General features: G+C 39.3%; 1 protein-coding gene across 1 annotated transcript in view; it reads left to right on the top strand.

Annotated features, from left to right (window-relative positions):
- zdhhc13 (zinc finger DHHC-type palmitoyltransferase 13) overlaps positions 1-17,357 on the top strand; it is a 51,762-nt gene extending 34,405 nt beyond the window's left edge. The window contains exons 12-17 of the mRNA XM_039749488.1: positions 7,363-7,425; positions 8,741-8,834; positions 11,195-11,278; positions 11,651-11,808; positions 13,971-14,068; positions 16,366-17,357. Coding sequence (XP_039605422.1) covers positions 7,363-7,425; positions 8,741-8,834; positions 11,195-11,278; positions 11,651-11,808; positions 13,971-14,068; positions 16,366-16,510 — 642 coding nt within the window. The 3' untranslated portion in view covers positions 16,511-17,357. The remainder of the gene's footprint in view (positions 1-7,362; positions 7,426-8,740; positions 8,835-11,194; positions 11,279-11,650; positions 11,809-13,970; positions 14,069-16,365) is intronic.
- Positions 17,358-21,435: the final 4,078 nt, after the last annotated feature.

Below are 21,435 nucleotides of genomic sequence, written 5' to 3'. Positions count from 1 at the left end.
AAGGTGTGTTTAGAAAATGAAAGCATGAAGTTAGTATTTTTATTCTTTCATACTTTTATTTAATAAATGTAGTCACTCTACATATAGTTGAATGAACTTTGTACATCTGCTAATTATCTTTGAGAAATTAAATGATCAGTTTGAGACACACATATTCTTCTCAGAGAATGGGGCAATGCAGGAAGAAACTGATGGGAGTATATTGTATTTCTAAAGCTGGGTCACTATAGCATTTGGAAAGCTGCTGTTGTGGATGAGGCCAATAGCCATTAACATTTGGATGCTTTAGGATTGTCTTGGTTTAACATGCTATTAATATTGCCTGGAAGGTGGTGACAGCACATTAGGGTTGGAAGAATGGTATGGTGGTCCCTATTATTTAAAAAGATAGTCAATAGGATTTGTTATATTTTTCAGTAGATCGCACTCCTCAGGCTCCCTGGAAAATGAGATTACTAGAGTAAAACACTTAATTATTAGTTGAACATCAGATTTAGGAGGTGCAATGCAGATTCAGGCCTGTTGATCCTTGGAACATTTATACTCTTTGTCTTTTCAGTGATATGTATGAGGTTGTGGATGTTTGGTGAATGGTCTACATGTGATTTGTAGATCTAGAGGGACTTATGGAATGTGCTTTATGAGTATCAGGCTCAAAGATTGCTGTTAATGATGTTGCTGCATACTATGTGATCTGTATTTTGTTACTTTATTTTACTTGACAATTATTTATACATATGAAAAATACTGAAGAGTCTTTTACAGAGGGGTATTGTGATTGCAATGAAAAAGGAGTGCACTCAAAAAATACATAAAAGTAAAAATTACTTATAAAATATGATAACTTTAATAAATCTATCCAAAGAGGCTTGCTTATTAGGAGAAAGTGAATACACTTTCAAACCTATAACTCTAAAAAAATTTTATGAATAGGGTATGTGTACCCAGGCATGATATAACCTTCGGGTTATTATCCCCTAACCTAATTCTAACTGCTGTAAACAAGTTCTCACACCGTTAAACTATCTCCGAGTAATAATTTCTTTTTTTTGCACTAATGCAATGTTTACTTTCTTTGTTTTAACACTGTGGTTTTTTTCTGCTTTCATATTCTGTATCTTGCTCTGCATGTGTTTTGTGCCTACATTTTTTTTGAGTCTTTTGAATTCCAGTTTGCATTATGTCTAACCTGTCCTGCATGTGTTTGGCCCCCATGTTTTTTAACCTCTTTATGACGTTTTACTTTGTTTTCTACTCTGTCTTTTATTTCTGACCTCGCTTTGTCCTGCTTTTTTTTTCAATGACACCAGGGACCTCATGTATAATGCCGTGCGTAGAACTCGCAGTATAACATGACGTAAGCACAAAAGCCGAAATGTGCTTACGCACAGAAAAATCCAGATGCAGGAATCTCTGCGTACTCCAACTTCCACGTTCTTCCGCTACATAAATCCCGGTCAGCGTGAAAAGTAACACTCGTGCACGCGCTTTATGTAAGCCCCAACTCCTCCAAGAATTACGCCCCTTTGAATATGCAAATCAATATAAATCGCCCTTAAGCTCAGCCTTCTGTGAAAAGACAATGGGAAAAGCACGGTGGAAAATATAAGAATTTCAGCGAATACCAAGTGGAGGCAAAGGAAAAACATACTATTTTTTCAAATAAACCGTGGTATAATCAACAAAAGGAAGTTGATCGAGTGACATAGCGTGTTGGAGAAACTTGAAAGCTCACGTTCACAAAGTCACACAGTGCCGGAAATAAAAAAGAAGTCACATATCAAAGTCGCCGTGAAAAGCCAAGTTGTAGCCCACCGTCTGAGTGTCATATGAAAGCTTATTAGGGTACAGAGAAAAAACAAATAGGCACACAGTGGGGAAAAAGCATGAAATGTCAACTTCAATCTCAACATTTCCACTTTAATCACGTAGTTTATTTTGTCATTAAAGCAGAACATCATAAACTTCGTCTTAAAATCGTTTAATTAACCAGTTTCTCAAATCACATCGTAATTAAAGTATAGCACGTTAAATGCTTTGTTTTGTATTTGATCTTCTATGTGCTCTATGTGTGTCAATCACTACTTGCTTCTTAAACCGGCTCTCTTCCTCCAACTGGACACAGAATCCATTATATTTGTGATATTACAGCTCTCTGAATAACTAAAATACTGAGATGTATACGTGATATCATTTTCATGATGATAGGAGTTAAAGCACGTTATTAAACATGAGTTTCACGGCGCAGTGCTTGTGTACGACCTTCGATGAAATAATTTATTGCAGTAGTACTCGGGGGCGGCTCTAGGCTTGTGGTGGCACTGGGCAGAGGAAGAATCAGTGGCTCCTTCGCCCGCCAATGTCAGTAAGGTAGCTTATGCACGGTGGATGGCCACGTCCGTTGCAGACACTGCATAGCCGCATCGTGCTCATGACACAAGCATTTAACTTTTGCTGAAATTTGTCACTGCGTTTTTAGCTGTGTTGTTATTTTCTCTTTCTGTTTTATATTCAATATATATTGGCGTGGCTGCCACTGCAGTCCTTGCTTTTCTTTCCCCAAATACCCAATCAGAATTGGGGAGCGCCGATTCTTCAAAACGTTTAAGGAACATTGAAATATCTTCATAGTACATGTTTAATTATTCTATCCTTCACGACACTCCCAGTGAAGAATATAATATATGTATAATATAATAAACATATTTTGCTGCATTTCACCTTAAAAATGATATCGTCATCATATGTAAATACACGCTTTATAAAGTGGCTCAGGTTGTGCGATATTATAACTGTAGTGCAAGTTTACAGTGAGGTGATTGTACTTATAAGTCCAGGCAGTTCTACAAGTAGCACTTGATTGAGTTCATTTAGAGTTCTTGAGATAAAACTGTTTCTGAACCGCAAGGTCCATATAAGAAAGGCTCTGAAACGTTTTGCAGTGGCTGAGACAGCGTGTCCTTGATGCTGTATCCTGATAATTCTCTTTGCAATCAGCTGCTGCTGTGATTCCCATTCAGATACAGTGATATAAATACTCCGAGTGGTGCAGTGAGAGGAATATGGAAAAAAATGATCCGCTGTGGCAACTCCTAACGGGAGGAGCTGAAAGAAGAAGAAGAAGAAGAAGTGAGAGTAACAACGCTAAAGCAGTTATGGTATTTGGAATACTATGGATATTACCTGGACAATTATATCGTTACAAGTTAATTACAAATAGATGCATTACACTAATAAACAATATGCGGTTAGTTTCAGTGTATTTATAAAGCCGCGTCAGGAAAATAAGGAGTAACCACACAGGAACAGTAGCTCTGCTTTGACGTTGGGTGCCGCCAGTCTGCAAAACCGAGCGGAGAACTTGCGTACGACAAGATATGAGGTACCGTGGAAAAGTGCGTGGCTTTACGCCAAGTGTAGGTTTTATACATCGCGATTTGAACATGGAAAAGTTCTTACGCAACATTTCTGTGCGTACGCACCGTTTATACATGAGGCCCCTGGTCCGTGGTGATTATTTTCCCTTTTTTGAGTAATAATTTCAGTTTGTTTGTGCTACTGTGATCTTTTTTTATACTTTCTAATCTTCCTACTTTCATATTCTTTAACTTTCTCCACATGTGTATCGCGCCAACGTTTTTTTTGAGCCTTTCAAATTCCACTGCTTTCATAATCTCTTACCTGCTCTGCATGTGTATAGCGCCAACATTTGTGAACGTCTTTATGAAGTTCTACTTTGTCTTTTACTCTCTGTCTTTTAATTCTGAGCCGGATTGGCCGTGCTTTTTTCAGTTTCACTTGTTTCCTTATTTTATGAATTTGCACCTAGATTCTTCTTTTTCTTTTTTTTTCTCTCCAACGCTTTTGAGTCTCTTTTCTTCGTGCTGCTTTCTTCTTCACTTAGTTGTCTACATTTCATTTATAACGTATTGTCTGGGCTTATTTGATATTGATTGTAAGTAGGGCGTGTCTTGTAAGAATCTCATGTTCCACGTCATCGTGAGACGGTTCTGGGTCAATCTCTTGACACAAAGTCTCATGTTTAAGGTTCCCGCAAGACGCTCCGTGGCCAATCTCTTTCATCTTACGGTTTCTTTTAAGTGTCATCCGTGATCTTCACGTGAAGATCATGTCTCGACACCCTAGTGTTTCTCTCCAGGATTTTTTTATAATAGAGAGATGTAAACCAGTTTCTGAAACTGTATCTGTATTATTGGTGCATGTGGTATAATGGGGTACACGGCTAAACAGCTGGGGCCTCATGCATAAATGGTGCGTACGCACAGAAATGTTGCGTAAGAACATTTCCACGTTCAAATCGTGATGTATAAAACCTACACTTGGCGTAAAGCCACACACTTTTCCACGGTACCTCATACCCTGTCATATGCAAGTTCTCTGCTCGGTTTTGCAGACTGGTGGCACCCAGCGTCAAAGCAGAGCTACTGTTCCTGTGTGGTTACTCCTTTATTTCTTAGAACCACATTTTTGACGCAGCTTTATAAATACACTGAAACTAACCGCATATCGTTTATTAGTGTAATGCATCTGATTGTAGATTACCTGTAACAATATAATGGCCCAGGGAATAGCCATAGTATTCCAAATACCATAATTGCTTTAGCGTTGTTACTCTCACTGCACCATCTTCTTCTTCTTCTTTTTCTTCTTTCAGCTGCTCCCTTTAAGGGTTGCCACAGTGGATCATCTTTTTCCATATTACTCTCACTGCACCACTCAGAGTATTTATATCACTGTATCTGAGTGGGGAATCACAGCAGCAGCTGATCGGAATGAGAATTATCGGTATACAGCATCAAGCACATGCTGCCAATGCCACGGCAAAACATTTCAAAGCCTTTCCTGTACGGACCTCGCGGTTCAGAAACAGTTTCATCCCAAGAACTATAAATGCACTCAATCAGTTGCTCCTTGTAGAACTGTTTGTACTTATAAGTGCAATTACCCGACTGTAAACTTGCACTACAGTTATAATATTACACAACCAGCGCCTCTTTATACTGTAAAGCACATATTTACATATGATGATGATATCATTTTTAAGGTGAAATGCAGCAAAATATGTTGATTATATTACACAGATAAAACTTTAACTAATCTGTATTATTAATAATTAAACATGTGAGGACACAGTGCTGCAGCGCTAGCAAGTTCATGTATTGTTCCTGCCTTGCGTGCTATATATTTGCTGAGGCTGGAGCGACACTGGAAGGATAGATGAATAAAATAATTAAACACGTACTATGAAGATATTTCAATGTTCCTTAAAAGTTTTGAAGAATCGTCATTGTAAGCTTACAGATGGCTTAACGTCTATTACAGAGCTGATTGTGTAGCGATTGGGTATTTGGGGAAAGAAAAGTAACGACAGGAATTGGACGATAGTACGTTTGAAAGAGACAGTAATGCTACAATAATTTATTTCATCGAAGGTCGCGCATGGTGCAACAGCATCTTGTGTGAGACATGAACAATCACTGCGCCATCGTGTTCCCATGTTTAATAACATGCTTTCATTCCAATCATCATGAAAATGATATCACGAATACATCTCAGTATTTTAATTATTCAGAGAGCTGTAATATCGCAAATGTAATGGATTCTGTGTCCTGTCGGAGAAAGAGAAAGAACGGAAGCACGTAGTGATTCACACACACAGAGCACATTGAAGATGAAATACAAAACAAAACATTTAACATGCTACTTTAGTTACGATGGGATTTGAGAAACTAGTAAATTAAATGAATTTAAGATGAAGTTTATTATGTTCTACTTTAATGACAAAATAAACTAAGTGAGTGGGAATTTCGAGATTAAAGTTTGACATTTCGTGTTTTTTTTCCCACTTTGTGGAAATTTTTTTTTGTCTGTACCCTAATAAGCTCAGACAGTGGGCTACAACTCGCCTTTTCATGACGACTTTGATATGTGACTTCTTTTTTATTTTGGCACTGTGTGACTTTGTGAACGTGAGCTTTCAAGTTTCTCCAACACGCTATGTCACTCGATCAACTTCCTTTTGTTGATTATACCACGGTTTATTTGAAAAAATAGTATGTTTTTCCTTTGCCTCCACTTCGTATTTGCTGAAATTCTTATATTTTCCCCCGTGCTTTTCCCATTGTCTTTTCACAGAACGCTGAACTTAAGGGCTATTTATATTGATTTACATATTCAAAGAGGCGTAATTCTGGGAGGAGTTTGGGCAGGACAGCACGCACGTGCACAAGCATTACTTTTCACGCTGACCGGGATTTATGGAGCGGAAGAACGCGGAGTTTGGAGTACGCACACATTCCTGCATCTGGATTTTTCTGTGTGTCAGCACATTTCGGCTTTTGTGCTTACATCATGTTATAGAGCAAATTCTACGCATGGCGTTATGCATGAGGCCCCTGGACCGTTTTTAAATAAGTGATTAATCAAATAGCCGGCTCAATCTCCGTGGGAGTGTGTGCTTTCACAGCTGTGGGAGGTGGGTGTGGTGATTGACGCAGAGCACGCCTGCACGTTACAGTGTGTTCTGTCTTAATTGCTTCACTGGCTTTCCGCAGTTCATGTTTGAGGCTCTGCTCCCACGGAGGCATATAAGGGAGGGCTGCCATGAGGGAGGGGGAAAAAAAACAAAAGAAGAAGAAAACAGACTGGCCAGCGAGAGAGAGAAGGAAGAAAGTTGAAGGCTAGACAGAGGTTAAAGGGAGAGAAACAGAGAGAGAGAGACTGAGACCAGGATAGAGAACTCAAAATATCAAGCAAACAAGAGCACCGATGCAGCAAGGAGCGAGAGGCAGGTGATTGGAAGTGAGCTTCACAGAGCAGGAGCCTGAGGTTGAGGTTAATGAATCCCCAGATATCTTGCTAATATATATAAAAAATGTAAATGATAAATGGCCGAGTTCTCACTGTGGAACCATTATAGTGAAATGGGAGTGCTGGAGAGACCCTGAAGTATTTGTCACTTGTTTTTTAGGATGTTCTCAGCATGCTGCTAGATGTCTCACCAGGAGAAATGATTGGAAATTACTTTTCCTAGGGGACAAGTTAGAGTGAAATAATTTCCAAATATTTTAAATCAGTACAGTAGTTCAATAAGTTTCCAAAGTCTTAAGTCACTGGTTTAAGAGGGCAAGCTTACATTTAGTTTAGCCATTGGCTTTTGATTAAAACTCTTTAAGATATGAATAAGAAGATAACTAAAATGGTAATTTGTTGCCTGCCAGTGAAACTTTGTTTTGTTCAATATTGTTAGTAAAGAGCACCACACCTGCTATAACAAAAATGTACATTTGTAGTGTACAGTAAATTTTTTGCTTTACACAGAATTTTTTTTTACCTTCACAGACCGTGATTACTCTTGCCGAAGCAGGGTTTTTAGATTTTGGATTACTTTGTGGCTCATGTCTTGTAAGTATAATAATATAAAGGTGCCTTCATTTTAAAATGTCTTACAATTTTCTTCAGTAATCTAAAGTTCTTACCTACCTCATTGATAATTATGAAAAATATTATACTTGAATCTGTCATAGTTCCTCTTATCCCAATTACACAAGAGCCTAAGTAATTGTGTAAACAACAATATCAATGCACAAAATGTATTTTATTTTATTGCCTATCTTATTATAAAATAAAAAATAAATGTTCTGTAATGGCACTTTACTAGGCTTTGTATTTCCTTGTTAAACTATTGCTTAGCAAAGAGCCATTCCACTCTGTCATTGGCTCTTTGCATATGAAATCTTTGGGCTTTTTTTGGCCAGTCTAGAAAAGGTTCCTAATATTCTGACATAACATATCTTTAATGATTATAATAGGCTACCTAGAAGGATACTAACAGTTCAAGAACCTGGTCCTGAACTTAGCCGGTGTAATTGCATGTAGCAATAGTCCTTAGTCATTAACCCATTGTTATTTCATAAATCTGTAATCATCTACTCATGGTTAATAATGGAGCCTGTTTTGGACCTAAATAAATAAAGAAGGGTTCTTTCTGGAGCCTTTATGTGGATGGTTCCCCCTATAGAATCGCCTCTGAAGAACCACTATTTTTAAAAATACACCAAGAGACAACCTGGTAGGTTAGTGTCTGACTCCAACATTTGTTATATTTTCATGCAGTCCATGGTGTTAGTCTGTTACTTATGATAACCTTAAGGAGGTTTGTCCAAAAAAAATCAAATACTAATTTTAATTACAGTTTACCAAAACTTTGCAAGAATGAATGTAAAGTTTATTTAACCTGTGTTAAGTTTCTTGATTTACTTTTTCCAAGGCAGTTCGTACTTTGTTTTACTGTCATTTTCCATTTATAAGTAAAAGATAAGCTCAGTGTTGCGTAAAAGAAGCATGTTTCCATACAATCTGATAGTAGACAGATCTAAATTGTAACACAGTAAGCAGTACATTATAATTGGACCTGCAGCCATAACAGATTCTAGAAACTTTCCGCTTGTATAAGTTTCTGTTTAGTCGGGTTTGGTTGCTGCTTATGTCACACAGTAGATTTGGCTTAATATTAATTTTTAGTTTTTCTACAAATAAATTAATTTCTCTTAATTTTTTTTCTTTGATATTTTTTAAAGAATTCAGGTTTGGCACGCCTAAGGCTCTTTGTATTTTCTTGACTATCGTTGATGCATGACAGTCTCTGCCTGCCCAGGGGGAGTTGGTAGTTCAGTGATTGACAACTTAAATAAACTGCCTGCCTTGCTTCTGTTTGTAGGTGCGCAGGCCTGCTCGGTCTTTGCATTGTTTTCTTTGTGACTGCTGCGTGGCAAAACATGATCATCACTCAATATGGACCAACAACTGCATAGGTGAATCTATTCAGTTCATCCAGACATAATGTTTTAAATATTGTGTGAACATTGCAGTCATTTTTAACATTTTCTGTTTGATATAATTTGAGATGTTGATCCCGTATATACAACAAAACTAAATGTCCCCCTCTATTATATTCTTGGACTAAATGATTGAGACTTTTAAGTCGGCATCCAACAAGGCTGGTATTTTTAGTTTCTTCCTTTTACCTTTGATATCAACCTGCTGGCAAACTGTTTATGAACAAATAATTTTTATAGCTTAACCAACAATGCCATTAAAAATCTGCTGTTATTTTTACGTTTTTACACCGATGTATCATGTTAAAGTATGAAGGATGGTAAAGTTTTGCCTTTATACAAGTCTGTCAGTCTAAACTGTGACAAATGGCAACATTCGATAAAAAAAAATACCATTTCAAAAGTGACATTTGTCTATCAAGGTCTCTAAAGACATAGTTAAGTCAAATTTCAAACTCTCAGCATTGTCTCCTCCCCAAGAAGTATTCTCACCTCCTGATTTGGTTTCCTCTGTTTTGCTCAGTTTTTAATGACAGTTTTATATTAAGAGAAAAAGCAGTGCAATATTAGCACTGTAAGCAGAACCCTGAAGTCTCCATATAGATCCTTCAGTTACAGTTCATGCCAAGATATGCAAGTTAATAACATTGTAACCCACTGTTATTGTGAATGTAGTGATGTTCAGGATATTTTGCTTCTTTTCTAGGGTAATATCCACATCAACATTTTTGAACTGGTACATTTTACTGCCTTGGGCAAAGTAGGAAGTGAGATGAAATATCTCCTAGCAGTTACTTCTACATAATTCTGGGAAGCACACATCCCAGGCCCAGGTGGAACCCTACTGGCAGTGCGCATGTTGAGGGAGTGGGGTTCCTCAGTACAAACTTCTGTGGCAAGCTTTCCGTAACCTTGCATTGAGTCTGGTTCTCAAGGGTGTGTCCTCTCCATATTTTTAGCACACTGTGGACATGTTCTTATTTCATCAGGGCTCCAGTTTCACTCCATATGAGCCATTGTTACATCTGCCATCTTCTATACTTCTAGTACCTAACCTGGCCTACAGTCTATAATTAGTCGATTCTAAAAATGCAATTGAACTTAAAACAGGTACAGGTACAGTGGTGTAGGAGCTCTAAAGTGCTTGGTTCAAATCCCAGTTTATAATAATTTATCATTTTCAATGTGTTTTCCCTGTATTCTTAGATTTTTCTCTGGGTACTTATGTTTTGCTAAAGACATGCACATTACATTAACTGTCGAGTCTAAATTGTCTCTTTATAAGTAAATGTGAGGGAGTATGACCCGAAATAGGCTAGCAGACCATGGTTGGTGTCTTTAATTCTGGGAAACTTTCTTTATGATGCTGTACTATACTTCCTATAATGCTTTATGGACTTACAAAGGACTAGGGATGGAGAGATGGATGTTGTATTCAGCTAAAGATGTAAAAGTATACTAGCCAACCTGCGGCGTACCATACGTCGCATAATCAGGCCGGTTTTTTAATGATTTTTAAGCACAGAGAGAGAATTAACATTTGAAAAATCGGTAATGTAATAAATCAGCAAGAAAAGCAACATTGTAACAATGCACGGAATGAACCAACACACAATTGTCCGTGACTGAAAACTGGCGGGCCGCCATCGCACATGTGCCCACCTCCAACTCGTCACTTGAGTCGTTGTCGTCTTTGCACAGTCCAGATGCACCTGTGACTCACATAGACTTTTCCATGTTCCTGCAGGAGCATCTAAGAAGGCGCATGTTTGTCGCAGATGCGAATTGCTGTATGTAGCGTGTAAAACAGTTTGCTATAATGCACGCGGTCGTGCGTCGTAACCAAAAACTCGGTTTTTAAAGACTGCTCACTTCATTGTGTTTTAACCTCAGTTGTAAAGGATTGTTTTAAGGATTCCATGGGATACCTCTCGCAAACCGTTTTACACGCTGCATATGGCGATTCACCTCCGCGAGAAACATGCCTCTATGAACAGTCAACGTGGCTCGGAGGTGCATGACATGCACATGACATTAACCTGACCTGCACTGCATGTGGCCTCTACGACAGACTAATATAAATGACGCAGTTTTTTCTGTGTCGTCGTGTCCGAGTTGGTGGGCGTGGCTCTGCGAGTTGTCGTCGTATCCAATGTTCTTGGAGTTGGTGGGCGTGGCTCCTTCCTGCGTGCCCCATAGGTGTCTTACTTGTCGGTGGCTTAGTGAATCCACGCCCCTTCCGGCGTGCTATCCATGGGTGTATTGCCTTAGTGAATTATATATATAGATACTGTTTTCAGAGTTTTATTGACATTCTTTATGTTTCTATGGCATAGGTGCTGGAAATCATCGCTACTTTGTGGCCTTCCTGTTCTTCTTGTCCCTGGTTTTAGGATGGATGTTTTATGGAACTGCAGTTTGTAAGTATAAAGTGTCTTATTACAGAATATATGTGAGTGACTACTACCATTTTTCACCAGTTAGATAGTACTAGGGTGTTGTACCATGTTAGCCATTATGGATGTAGTGAGAAGTCAAGCAGAATGACAGGTGTGATTTTGCTTGACTTCTCACTACACCAGTTAGATGTATTAGTTACATTATAATTCTAAAAATGATTCCAGTATTTTCTTTAGTGAGTGCCTTTTTATTTAAATATTGGTATTCTAATTTGCATTGCATTTGTATCCACTCTTTTTTGATATGATGAACTTCTTTCATTAATAGGCTAGTACAGAGGTGTGTAGACAACTGAGAACATGTTGACATTAATCTGTACTTCTTCTACCTAGACTGGTCCAGCCACTGTACTTTCAATTATTCTAATGAAGGAATCTGGGGAGTTCTAATTCAGGTCGTTACCTGCTCTCCATGGGTCTTGTACATCTTTATTATTGTATGCGTACATGCCACCTGGTCTTCCTTGATGCTTTTGTCTCAGATTTATCAGGTATGTGACTACTGGAAATACTTCTTCAATCTGGCGTACTTCTCAGTGTTCTACAACTTTTAGAAATTGTACAAAATACTAGTCAGTACGGAACATACTGTTACAGATACATATGACAAAAGATTATTAAAGTTTGTGCTAAAATGTTAAATCATAATTCACATGAAAGAAATATGTGTGGGTTTGAATGCTAACCTATTTTGCTTTTTTTGTATAATAATAATAAGAATAATTATTATTATTATTATTACATATTTGGCTGACAGCTTTATCCATGGCAACTTCCAAGATTAAGATACATTTGGGTGACTTTCTCAGGTCCACACAGTGAGCCAGAGAGAAGAGAAGTTGTGAGTGTGCACTTATAGTGTGTTGCCATACTCACCACACGACAAACCACCTGGTTTGGCACCTGAGCTCAGCGAGTGACACCTCAACACCACACTGGAACAGTGTGAGAGGTTTTTTTTACAGGGCCAGAGGTAGAAGTTAAACTGGCATTTCTGGGTCTTTACTTGAATCCCATAGAGTTCTCAGCCTGGTCTCAGATTGTGTGTCACATTTTTCCACCAACATCTCAAAAACTGCATGTTACAGTGAATTTGTGAAAGTATACAGGTCCCATCACTTTCTGCACACTTCATTCAATTTTAAATTAATACATTTGCCATTTTACCCATTAATCTACACTTGATAAGCCATAATGACAAAAGTGAAAGCATGTTTTGAGAAAAAGTTGCAGATTTATTAAAAAGAGAAATCTCACATTCATGTAAGTATTCAGACCCTTAATTCAGTACTTTGTAGGAGCCCATTTTGCAGCAAGTATAGCTTCATGTCTTTTTTGGTAAGTTTCTACAAGCTTTGCACCCCTGGTTTTGGGCAGTTTGCCCTATTCTTCCTGGCAGATCCTCTCAAACTCTGTTAGACTGAATGATGTCTGTAAACTTCAGATCTCTCCACAGATGTTCTATGAGGTTAAAGTTTAGATTTTGAATGAGCCACTCAAGTACAGTCAGAGACTTGCCCTGAAGCCACACTAACATTGACTTGGCTGTATACGTTTGGTCAGTGTTGTGCTGAAAGGTGAACATTTTTTAGATTGTGTACACTCTAGAGTGGTTTTTCTTTAAGGACGTCTCTATATTTATCATAATTCACCTATTCCTTAATTCTGACCAGTCTCCCTGTGCCTGCTGCCAAAAAGCAAACGAATAGCATGATGCTGCTACTTCACCGTAGAGATGGCATTAGGCAGGCCATGAGCAGTGCCTCATCTTAGCCATACATAGTGCTTAGAGTTCTACCCAAATAATTCAATTTTTGTCTCAACAGACCAGAGAATCTTTTTCTTCATGCTCTCAATGTTGTCATTTGCCATATACTCAAGAATGGATTCCATTTAGCCACTCTACCATAAGCACCTGACTAATGGAGTGCTACTGGGATGGTCATCTTTCTGACAGATTCCCCTATCTCTCCCATTCTAATTCATCTACATAGTTTCTTTTTCAGCGGAACTGTTACAGAATTCCTACCGTCAATACAGCTGCACATGGTGAAATGCTTCATAATTTTCTCCTAATAGTTAAATGGAATTTGAGCATTCCATTTGACATAACACTCTGAAATGTGCTTAATCTAAGTGAGGCTTGCAATGGCAGTTCCTATCCTTGCAGCATCTAGCACAAGTCAGGAAACAGTCCCCATACCCCCACTGAACAATCCCCACCCCCGCGATGATTTCAACGCAGGCCCGGTTACACTACTATGGGGCTGTTTTAAAGTCAACCAAGTCGATGTGGGGAAAAGCAAGCGTACATGGAGAGAATGTGTAGAGCCTCACAGACAACCACTGGGTGTGATATATAAAGCTAAGTTGCTGGATCTGTGAGGCAGAAGCTGTAACCTCCACATGACTCCACTGCCCATGAACGTTCAACTCCAAATGGGCTTTGGAACTTCACATCAACAATGTGAAACCAACAAAATGCTCCTTCTCGTTATTTGTTTTTACTTACTTATGAAACAGTTTTGAACATGAATGGGGAGAAATGCAACCACACTTAATTATTTCTCTATTTTAATATTTTATTATTGTAAAGACAATGAAAAAGTGAGGTATAAATCAAAGAATAATTGTGTTTTTATTTCATCCACAGATTGTATTTTTAGGCTTGACTACGTATGAGAGAGTCAATCTGCTAAAGCGGATGAAAAACTCTAAACATCCAGTTTCACTGAGAAAAACTCCATACAAGTAAGTCTAATTTAATTAGGTGTTTGTCGCAGTTCACTAGTTGGTTGAAAAGTGACAGTCTCGATTTCTTTATTTTTAATCATGCCATATTTCTTTGTCTATGGAAAATGGTTCTTCAGTTATTTGCTAACATGAGTATTAGTTATTTTACACATTTAATCTTCTTCTTCTTTCGGCTGCTCCCATTAGGGGTTCCCACAGCGGATCATCTTATTCCATATCTTTCTGTCCTCTGCGTCTTGCTCTGTCACACCCATCATCTGCATGCCCTCTCTCACCACATCCATAAACCTTCTCTTAGGATTTCCTCTTTTCCTCTTGCCTGGCAGCTCTATCCTTAGCATCCTTCTCCCAATATACCCAGCACCTCTCCTCTGCACATGCCCAAACCAACACAATCTCGCTTCTCTGATTTTTTTTCTCCCAACCATCCAACCTGAGCTGACCCACAAATGTACTCATTTCTAATCCTGTCCATCCTTGTCATGCCCATTGCAAATCTTAGCATCTTTAACTCTGCCACCTCCAGCTCTGTCTCCTGCTTTCTGGTCAGTGCCTCCATCTCCAACCCATATAACATAGCTGGTCTCACTACCATCCTGTAGAGCTTCCCTTTCACTCTTGCTGATACCCGTCTGTCACAAATCACTCCTGACGCTCTTCTCCACCCATTCCACGCTGCCTGCACTCTCTCTTTCACCATGCTTCTACAATCCCCATTACTCTCTACTGTTGATCTCAAGTATTTAAACTCATCCTCCTTCGCCAACCCTACTCCCTGCATCCTCACCATTCCACTGACCTCCCTCTCATTTACACACATGTATTCTGTCTTGTTCCTACTGACCTTCATTCCTTTCCTCTCTAGAGCATATCTCCACCTCTCCAGGGTCTCCTCAACCTGCTCCCTACTATCGCTACAGATCACAATGTCATCAGCAAACACCATAGTCCACAGGGACTCCTGTCTATTCTCGTCTGTCAACCTGTCCATCACCATTGCAAATAAGAAAGGGCTTAGAGCCGATCCCTGATGTAATCCCACCTCCACCTTGAATGCATCCGTCACTCCTACCGCAGACCTCACCACTGTTACACTTCCCTCGTACATATCCTGTACAACTGTTACGTACTTCTCTGCCACTCCCAACTTCTTTATACAATACCACAACTCTTCTCGAGACACCCTGTCATATGCTTTCTCCAGGTCCACAAAGACGCAATGCAACTCCTTTTGGCCTTCTCTATACTTCTCCATCAACATCCTCAGAGCAAACAACACATCTGTGGTGCTTTTTCTTGGCATGAAACCATTACTGCTGCTCACTAATCATCACCTCACTTCCTAACTTCATGCTGTGGCTCATCAATTTTATCCCCCTGTAGTTATTACAGTCCTGCACATCCCCCTTAATCTTAAATATCGGTACCAGTATACTTCCTCTCCACTCCACAGGCATCCTCTCACTTTCCAAGATTCCATTAAACAATCTGGTTAAAAACTCCACTGCCATCTCTCCTAAACACCTCCATGATTCCACAGGTAGGTCATCTGGACCAACGGCCTTTCCATTTTTCATCCTCTTCATAACTGTCCTTACTTCCTCCTTGCTAATCCATTGCACTTCCTGAGTCACTATCTCCACATCATCCAACCTCTTCTCTCTCTCGTTCTCTTCATACATCAGCCTCTCAAAGTACTCTTTCTATCTGCTCAACGCACTCTACTCACTTGTGAGTATGTTTCCATCATTATCCTTTATCACTCTAAACTGCTACACATCTTTCTCAGCTCGGTCCCTCTGTCTAGCCAATCTGTACAGGTACTTTTCTCCCTCCTTAGTGTCCAACCTCTCATACAACTCATCATACGCCTTTTCTTTAGCTTTCGCTACCACTCTCGTTACCTTGTGCCTTATCTCCTTGTACTCCTGTCTACTTTCTGCATCTCTCTGACTATCCCACTTCTTCTTTGCCATGTTCTTCCTCTGTATACTCTCCTGTACTTCCCCATTCTACCACCAGGTTTTTCTTTTCCTCCTTCCCCTGTCCAGATGTCACGCCAAGCACCCTTTTTGCTGTCACCCTTACTACATCTATTATAGTTTCCCAACTGTCAGGTAATTCTTCACTACCACCCAGTGCCTGTCTCACCTTCTCCCTAACCTTAACCTTGCAGTCTTCCTTTTTCAACTTTCACCATTTGATCCTTGGCTCTGCCCTCAGTTTCTTCCTCTTCTTGATCTCCACATTTTACACATTGTTTACACATTTAATATATATATTTTTTGTTACAGCTTAGGATGTGCTGCAAATATTGTGAACTTCTTTCAGCTGAGATGCTTTGGTCTTTTTAAGCCAGCCGTTATCGACTGGTCTCAGCAATACACGCTCTCGCCTCATGTGGGGTCAGCAGCACCAGGAGGATTTCTATCCGTGTGACAGGGAGAAAGTGACTGAAGTGAAGACCCACCAGTGTCACCTTCAATTGTATGTACTGTATCTCTAATAAGCCACTTATTTATTTTTGGCTTCATCGACAGGTTCTGATTTAAGGGGCAAAATCTGTAATAGTAACATTATGGCCTTTCAGTTGCAGTTTGTCTACAGGTGAAAAACAAAAGTCTTTGTAATATAAGAAGAGGTCTTGGGGCTTTTTTATCCAGTCCTATTAGTCATAATCTTCACAGTTTTTGATCAGTGGCATTTTGAGAGTACAGGTGAAGTTAACTTCCTTATGTATCTGGAAAACCTAAAGGAATGCTCTCGTGTGCACTGTTCTGTGGTTTGATAGTTTTCATGTTGCCAATAAATTATTGGAAACACTCATTTAAATGTTAAAATATTTGAATCATCTGTTTATATTGATGACCAAGTTTGTTTTGTTAATGAACAGAAGATCTTATGTGCCCTTTCAAATTATTTTGATGTTTATAAAGAATTCTGTGTTACAGATTTATTATGCAATAACTTTAGACACAAAGCTAATATGTTTGCTTAATCACTGTATATTTCACAGTACACCAAAATATGATTGCGACACCATGAGTGGCATTTGCACAATACAACGTGCAGCCAATGAGTTCCGTGTTTTCTTGCATTAATGCAGTTGTACAAGTGAGCAGTCTGAATCTGCCTTCAGTCTCCTCACTCATCACATTCTAGGATGTTTTCTGCTTATGCGAGATTTCTTTTCTTTTTTTTTACTGTATGTATTTTGAACAGTTGCTGTTTTGGTACGTGTTTTGTATATGAGCAGTTTTAAGATATTAAAATATTTTGAATTCAACATGCCCAGTTGTTTTCATTCCCAACAAAAGTTTCATACAATGAAAAATTACATAGAGTAACATTCTCAGACCCACTTAATCCTCTTCTGGGTCACAAAAGGACGGGAAGTACAAAGCTGGGCCTGGACAAGGCCCAAGTCCTTCACAGGGCTCAGACACGCACACATCTGCTAAACTAACATGCCACATTAACTAAACTAACTAATGTACACAAAAGAAATACCAGGAGAACATGTAAATTTTTCATGGATAAAAACCTGGAGCAAAAATGAGGTTTGGCCAATATGAGAACCAGGACTTTTCTTGGTAGTTCGTCAGCTCCCATGGGCCATTGCAGGAGATGTAAACTTGTATTTATTAAAAATAGATTATAATGTATTAAAAGTATAATTACACAAAGAAAAATATAAACATATTTATTTTAAAGATAATAAGTACATGGCTTCATAGAACAACTCCCACCACATTCCTTCCAAATGTCAGATAGCTAACAGAGACATATGGGTCAGATGAAAAAGAAAAGGGGATGCACCAAAACAACAGATCAAGAGATTGTCAAATCTGTAGTTAGATACATAAAAATGTGCAAAAATAACCGCGCTATTCACCCCAATACCCTCATCTGTTTATAAATTGTGTATAATGCAACAGAATGTATGAGAGCTGCAGGAACTAAAAAAGTAATTCAGATCAATTTACGTTTCACGGCCTCATTCACATGACATCTTGGCCTCAGAACCCCTGCAGATTTAATTTTTTTTTGTTTTTTCTGTCCTCCCTGACCATCAGACCTTACTTTTATTCTATGTTAATTAGTGTTCCCTAATTCTATTTTCTAATTTATTTTGTCCTTTTCTCTTTCTTCATCTTGTAAAGCACTTTGAGCTACATTATTTGTATGAAAATGTGCTATAGAAATAAATGTTATTGTTGTTTTCTCACCGCCATCCGTACCAAACGTCTTCATGTGGACTTATATTGTGCATAAGAGCATGTTCTCATAAAAGCAGGACAGACAGAAAATGGTTTTCTTGCCGTGAAGAAATGCACATCCTCTTTGCTGTGTGTGTTTAACATTTTCTATGTGTGCCAATGTATTTTGGAGTTTCTGTGGATCATACAGATCAAGTCTTACGTCTCTGCAGCTCATTGATGGTATTTTAAAATTATTGTGACGCAGGGGCTTAACTACAGGCATTTGCGGCAAGAGAAGTTATTTTACTTGCTACTAGCTGATTGATTTTAAGGTGTAGATGTGGCTTAACACTAAAAGCAGTCAGTAGAAATTGTATAAATAGTGTTACAAGTCTGGCGGGCATATCTGACAGACAGATAGAGAGACAAAAGAGGCACACTTATAAAAACACAAGCTTTTTATTTGGTTTCTTCACTTTTGGGCAAAACATCTCCCCTGTTCCCACAAGCCACAACACAGTCACAAAGCATAAGCAGCACACCTTAAACACAATACTCTCTTTTCTTTTCTGTCTTTTCCTTTCTCCTCCCGACTCTGACTCCTTTTATATGTTACCCGGAAGTGCTCCACATGCTTGATGACCTACTTCCGGCAGCACTTCCAGTTGTGGTGACAGGATTGCCCATAAATGCATCCCAAGAAGGCTGTATCCAACTCCATCTCCCATGAAGCCCTGCGGGAGTCTGAGGAACTGCTGCCATCTAGTGTTCTGCAGGAAGAAATGTTCTGTCCACACTTGCTCCCCCGGTCCTTCCAAGGAAGAGGCATCCCAGCCGTCAATGACAATAGATTTTAAATTTACAAATGATCTACTGCTGTCATCGCACACCTACACACTGGCTTGGCTCAATTGCCTTTCGCAAGGATGCAATCTTTAGAGAAGTTGCAGGGAGAGCAAAGAGGATTTGATTCCTGTAATTAGCTAGCTTTGTTTCTCCCTGCCACAGGAACTGTTCCTCTGAAGTTTAGGAAGGCAGAAAGACTGAGCATGAGTTACAGCAGGGCAGAAAGGATTCAGAACTGCCATCCACTATAACAGGCAGTGTTTGAGCGCCTCCAAATACTCAAAGTAAGTCACGGCATGCTGTGGTACGGTAGCATTCATTGTATACATTCTGGAGCGCTGGCTTGAACGTGACATATACTTTTAGTGAATTTGGGGGGCACTCTTACAGTTCTTAAACCAAAAAATATCAAAGAAACTAAAAATAGTGGGAAGGAAGGTTTTATTACAATTGAATAAAGAAGGTTACAGGTCGGAGGCAAAACATAACAAATGAGGCAGTAAAGCAAAAATCAAAAGACTCTTCACACCTCCCCCTGTCTACACCTTCTATCTTTCTCTCTTCCTACACCTGTCTTCTTCTTCTTCCTGCTCAGCGAACGTTCATCTGAACTCCACCTGATTCCAAGTTCACCGAAGCAGTGGCCACTGGCCTCTTTTCCCTGTATGTCCGAGGTCACTTCTGGGCTCCTCTGAAGTACCTCTAGGTCAGGCCTAGCCCTACAGAACCCCTGGGGTGGTCTACCCAGAGCTCCCTTTGTTGGTCCCAGGTATGCCTGACACTGCTGGCCCATTTCTAGCCAAAAGGCTGGAAAACTCTGTAAAGGCCTCAATAGCAGCCTCCTGCTGCCAGCAACTACAGGCCTTTGGTATACACACTCTTTTATTGTGCATTCCCCACTGCCCTTCTACTATATTTACAACCTTTGAATAATTAAAGGGATGCTTTTTCCCACATCTCCACCTGGTATCCCTGCCAAAGTAAGTTATGGGTGGCCTCCTGTCTGGGATATGTTCCCGTGACAGTTGATCCCCAGTCACATTTACACCTTGAGACCTGGAACAGAGTGGAAAAAAGATGGCCAGTCCCACTCCATCCTATGTGAGTATGGAATTGTGTAAAAGGAAGTATACTACAATTGAAATGTGAAATCTAGACATTGACATACTGGCTGTAGGCATTCCTCCATGTTACCTGCCTAGCATGATAGGTTACATAATTCTTGTTAATGTTTATATTCATCTTTCTGCAAATGAGGACTTGTCACAGAAAGGACTCGCTTTGTAATCAACACTCTAATGATGATTCATTCCAACACTGCAGTCATAATATGTGGTGACTTCAATCATGTGACTTCCATCAGTACGTGCCATGTTCCACTTCTGGGCACAACAAGCTGGATCTGCTTTATTCAGATGTTAAAGATGCTTTTAAATGTAAATCTGTGGCACCATTTGGCAGGTCCGACCACAATCTGATCCATCGCACTCCCACTTGCAAATCTGTTATTGGATAGCAACCTGTTACCACTGTGATAGCAAGAAAGTGGGCTCTGACAGCTGAAATTGGCTCCGAATGACTGCTTCCAAAGGACAAACTGGGAAATGATATGCAAGTCATGTAGAGACAATTTTGAGGACTTTGGTGTCAACACTACTGTTTCAACAGAAACAGCTTTCTAAATAACAAGAAATACCAGCATTATGTCTGAATAATGTTTGATGGTTGATTGATTTTCATAAACTTAACTGTAACTCCAGATGACCAAGAGATTAATAAATCAACTGAAATCTTTAACCGGCTCACTTTAAATAAGTGTCTTAGTTGGACACTGGACTGGACACATTCTGTGGAGATGGCTGTCTGCAAGGCGTGTGAGGTCGGGGGGGAACATGAATGCAGTAAAATACGGGCAAATCCTGGAGGAAGACCTGATGCAGTCTGCAAGAAACCTGCACCTTGGGAGAAGATTTGTTTTGTAGCAAGACAACGAACATAAGCATAAAGTCAAAGCTACACAAGCGTGGCTTAAAAATACCAATGTTAATGTCCTGTAGTGGCAGACTCAGAGTCCGGATCTCAATCCAATTGAGAATTTATGACTTGAGTAAAGCCTTCCACTCACGATCTTCATGACACGTGATCGAGCTTAAGCAGTTTTATCAAGAAAAATGGGAAAACAATGGCAGTACCCAAATGTGCAAAGCTGATAGAGATATGCAAGTTATGTAGAGACAATTTCGAGGACTTTGGTGTCAACACTACTGTTTCAACAGAAACAGCTTTCTAAATAACAAGAAATACCAGCATTATGTC

The sequence above is a fragment of the Polypterus senegalus genome, chromosome 1 (assembly GCF_016835505.1).
Source record: "Polypterus senegalus isolate Bchr_013 chromosome 1, ASM1683550v1, whole genome shotgun sequence".
Lineage (NCBI taxonomy): Eukaryota > Metazoa > Chordata > Cladistia > Polypteriformes > Polypteridae > Polypterus > Polypterus senegalus.
Note: the sequence above shows the minus strand (reverse complement) of the source record. Positions and strands in the feature narration are given on the sequence as shown.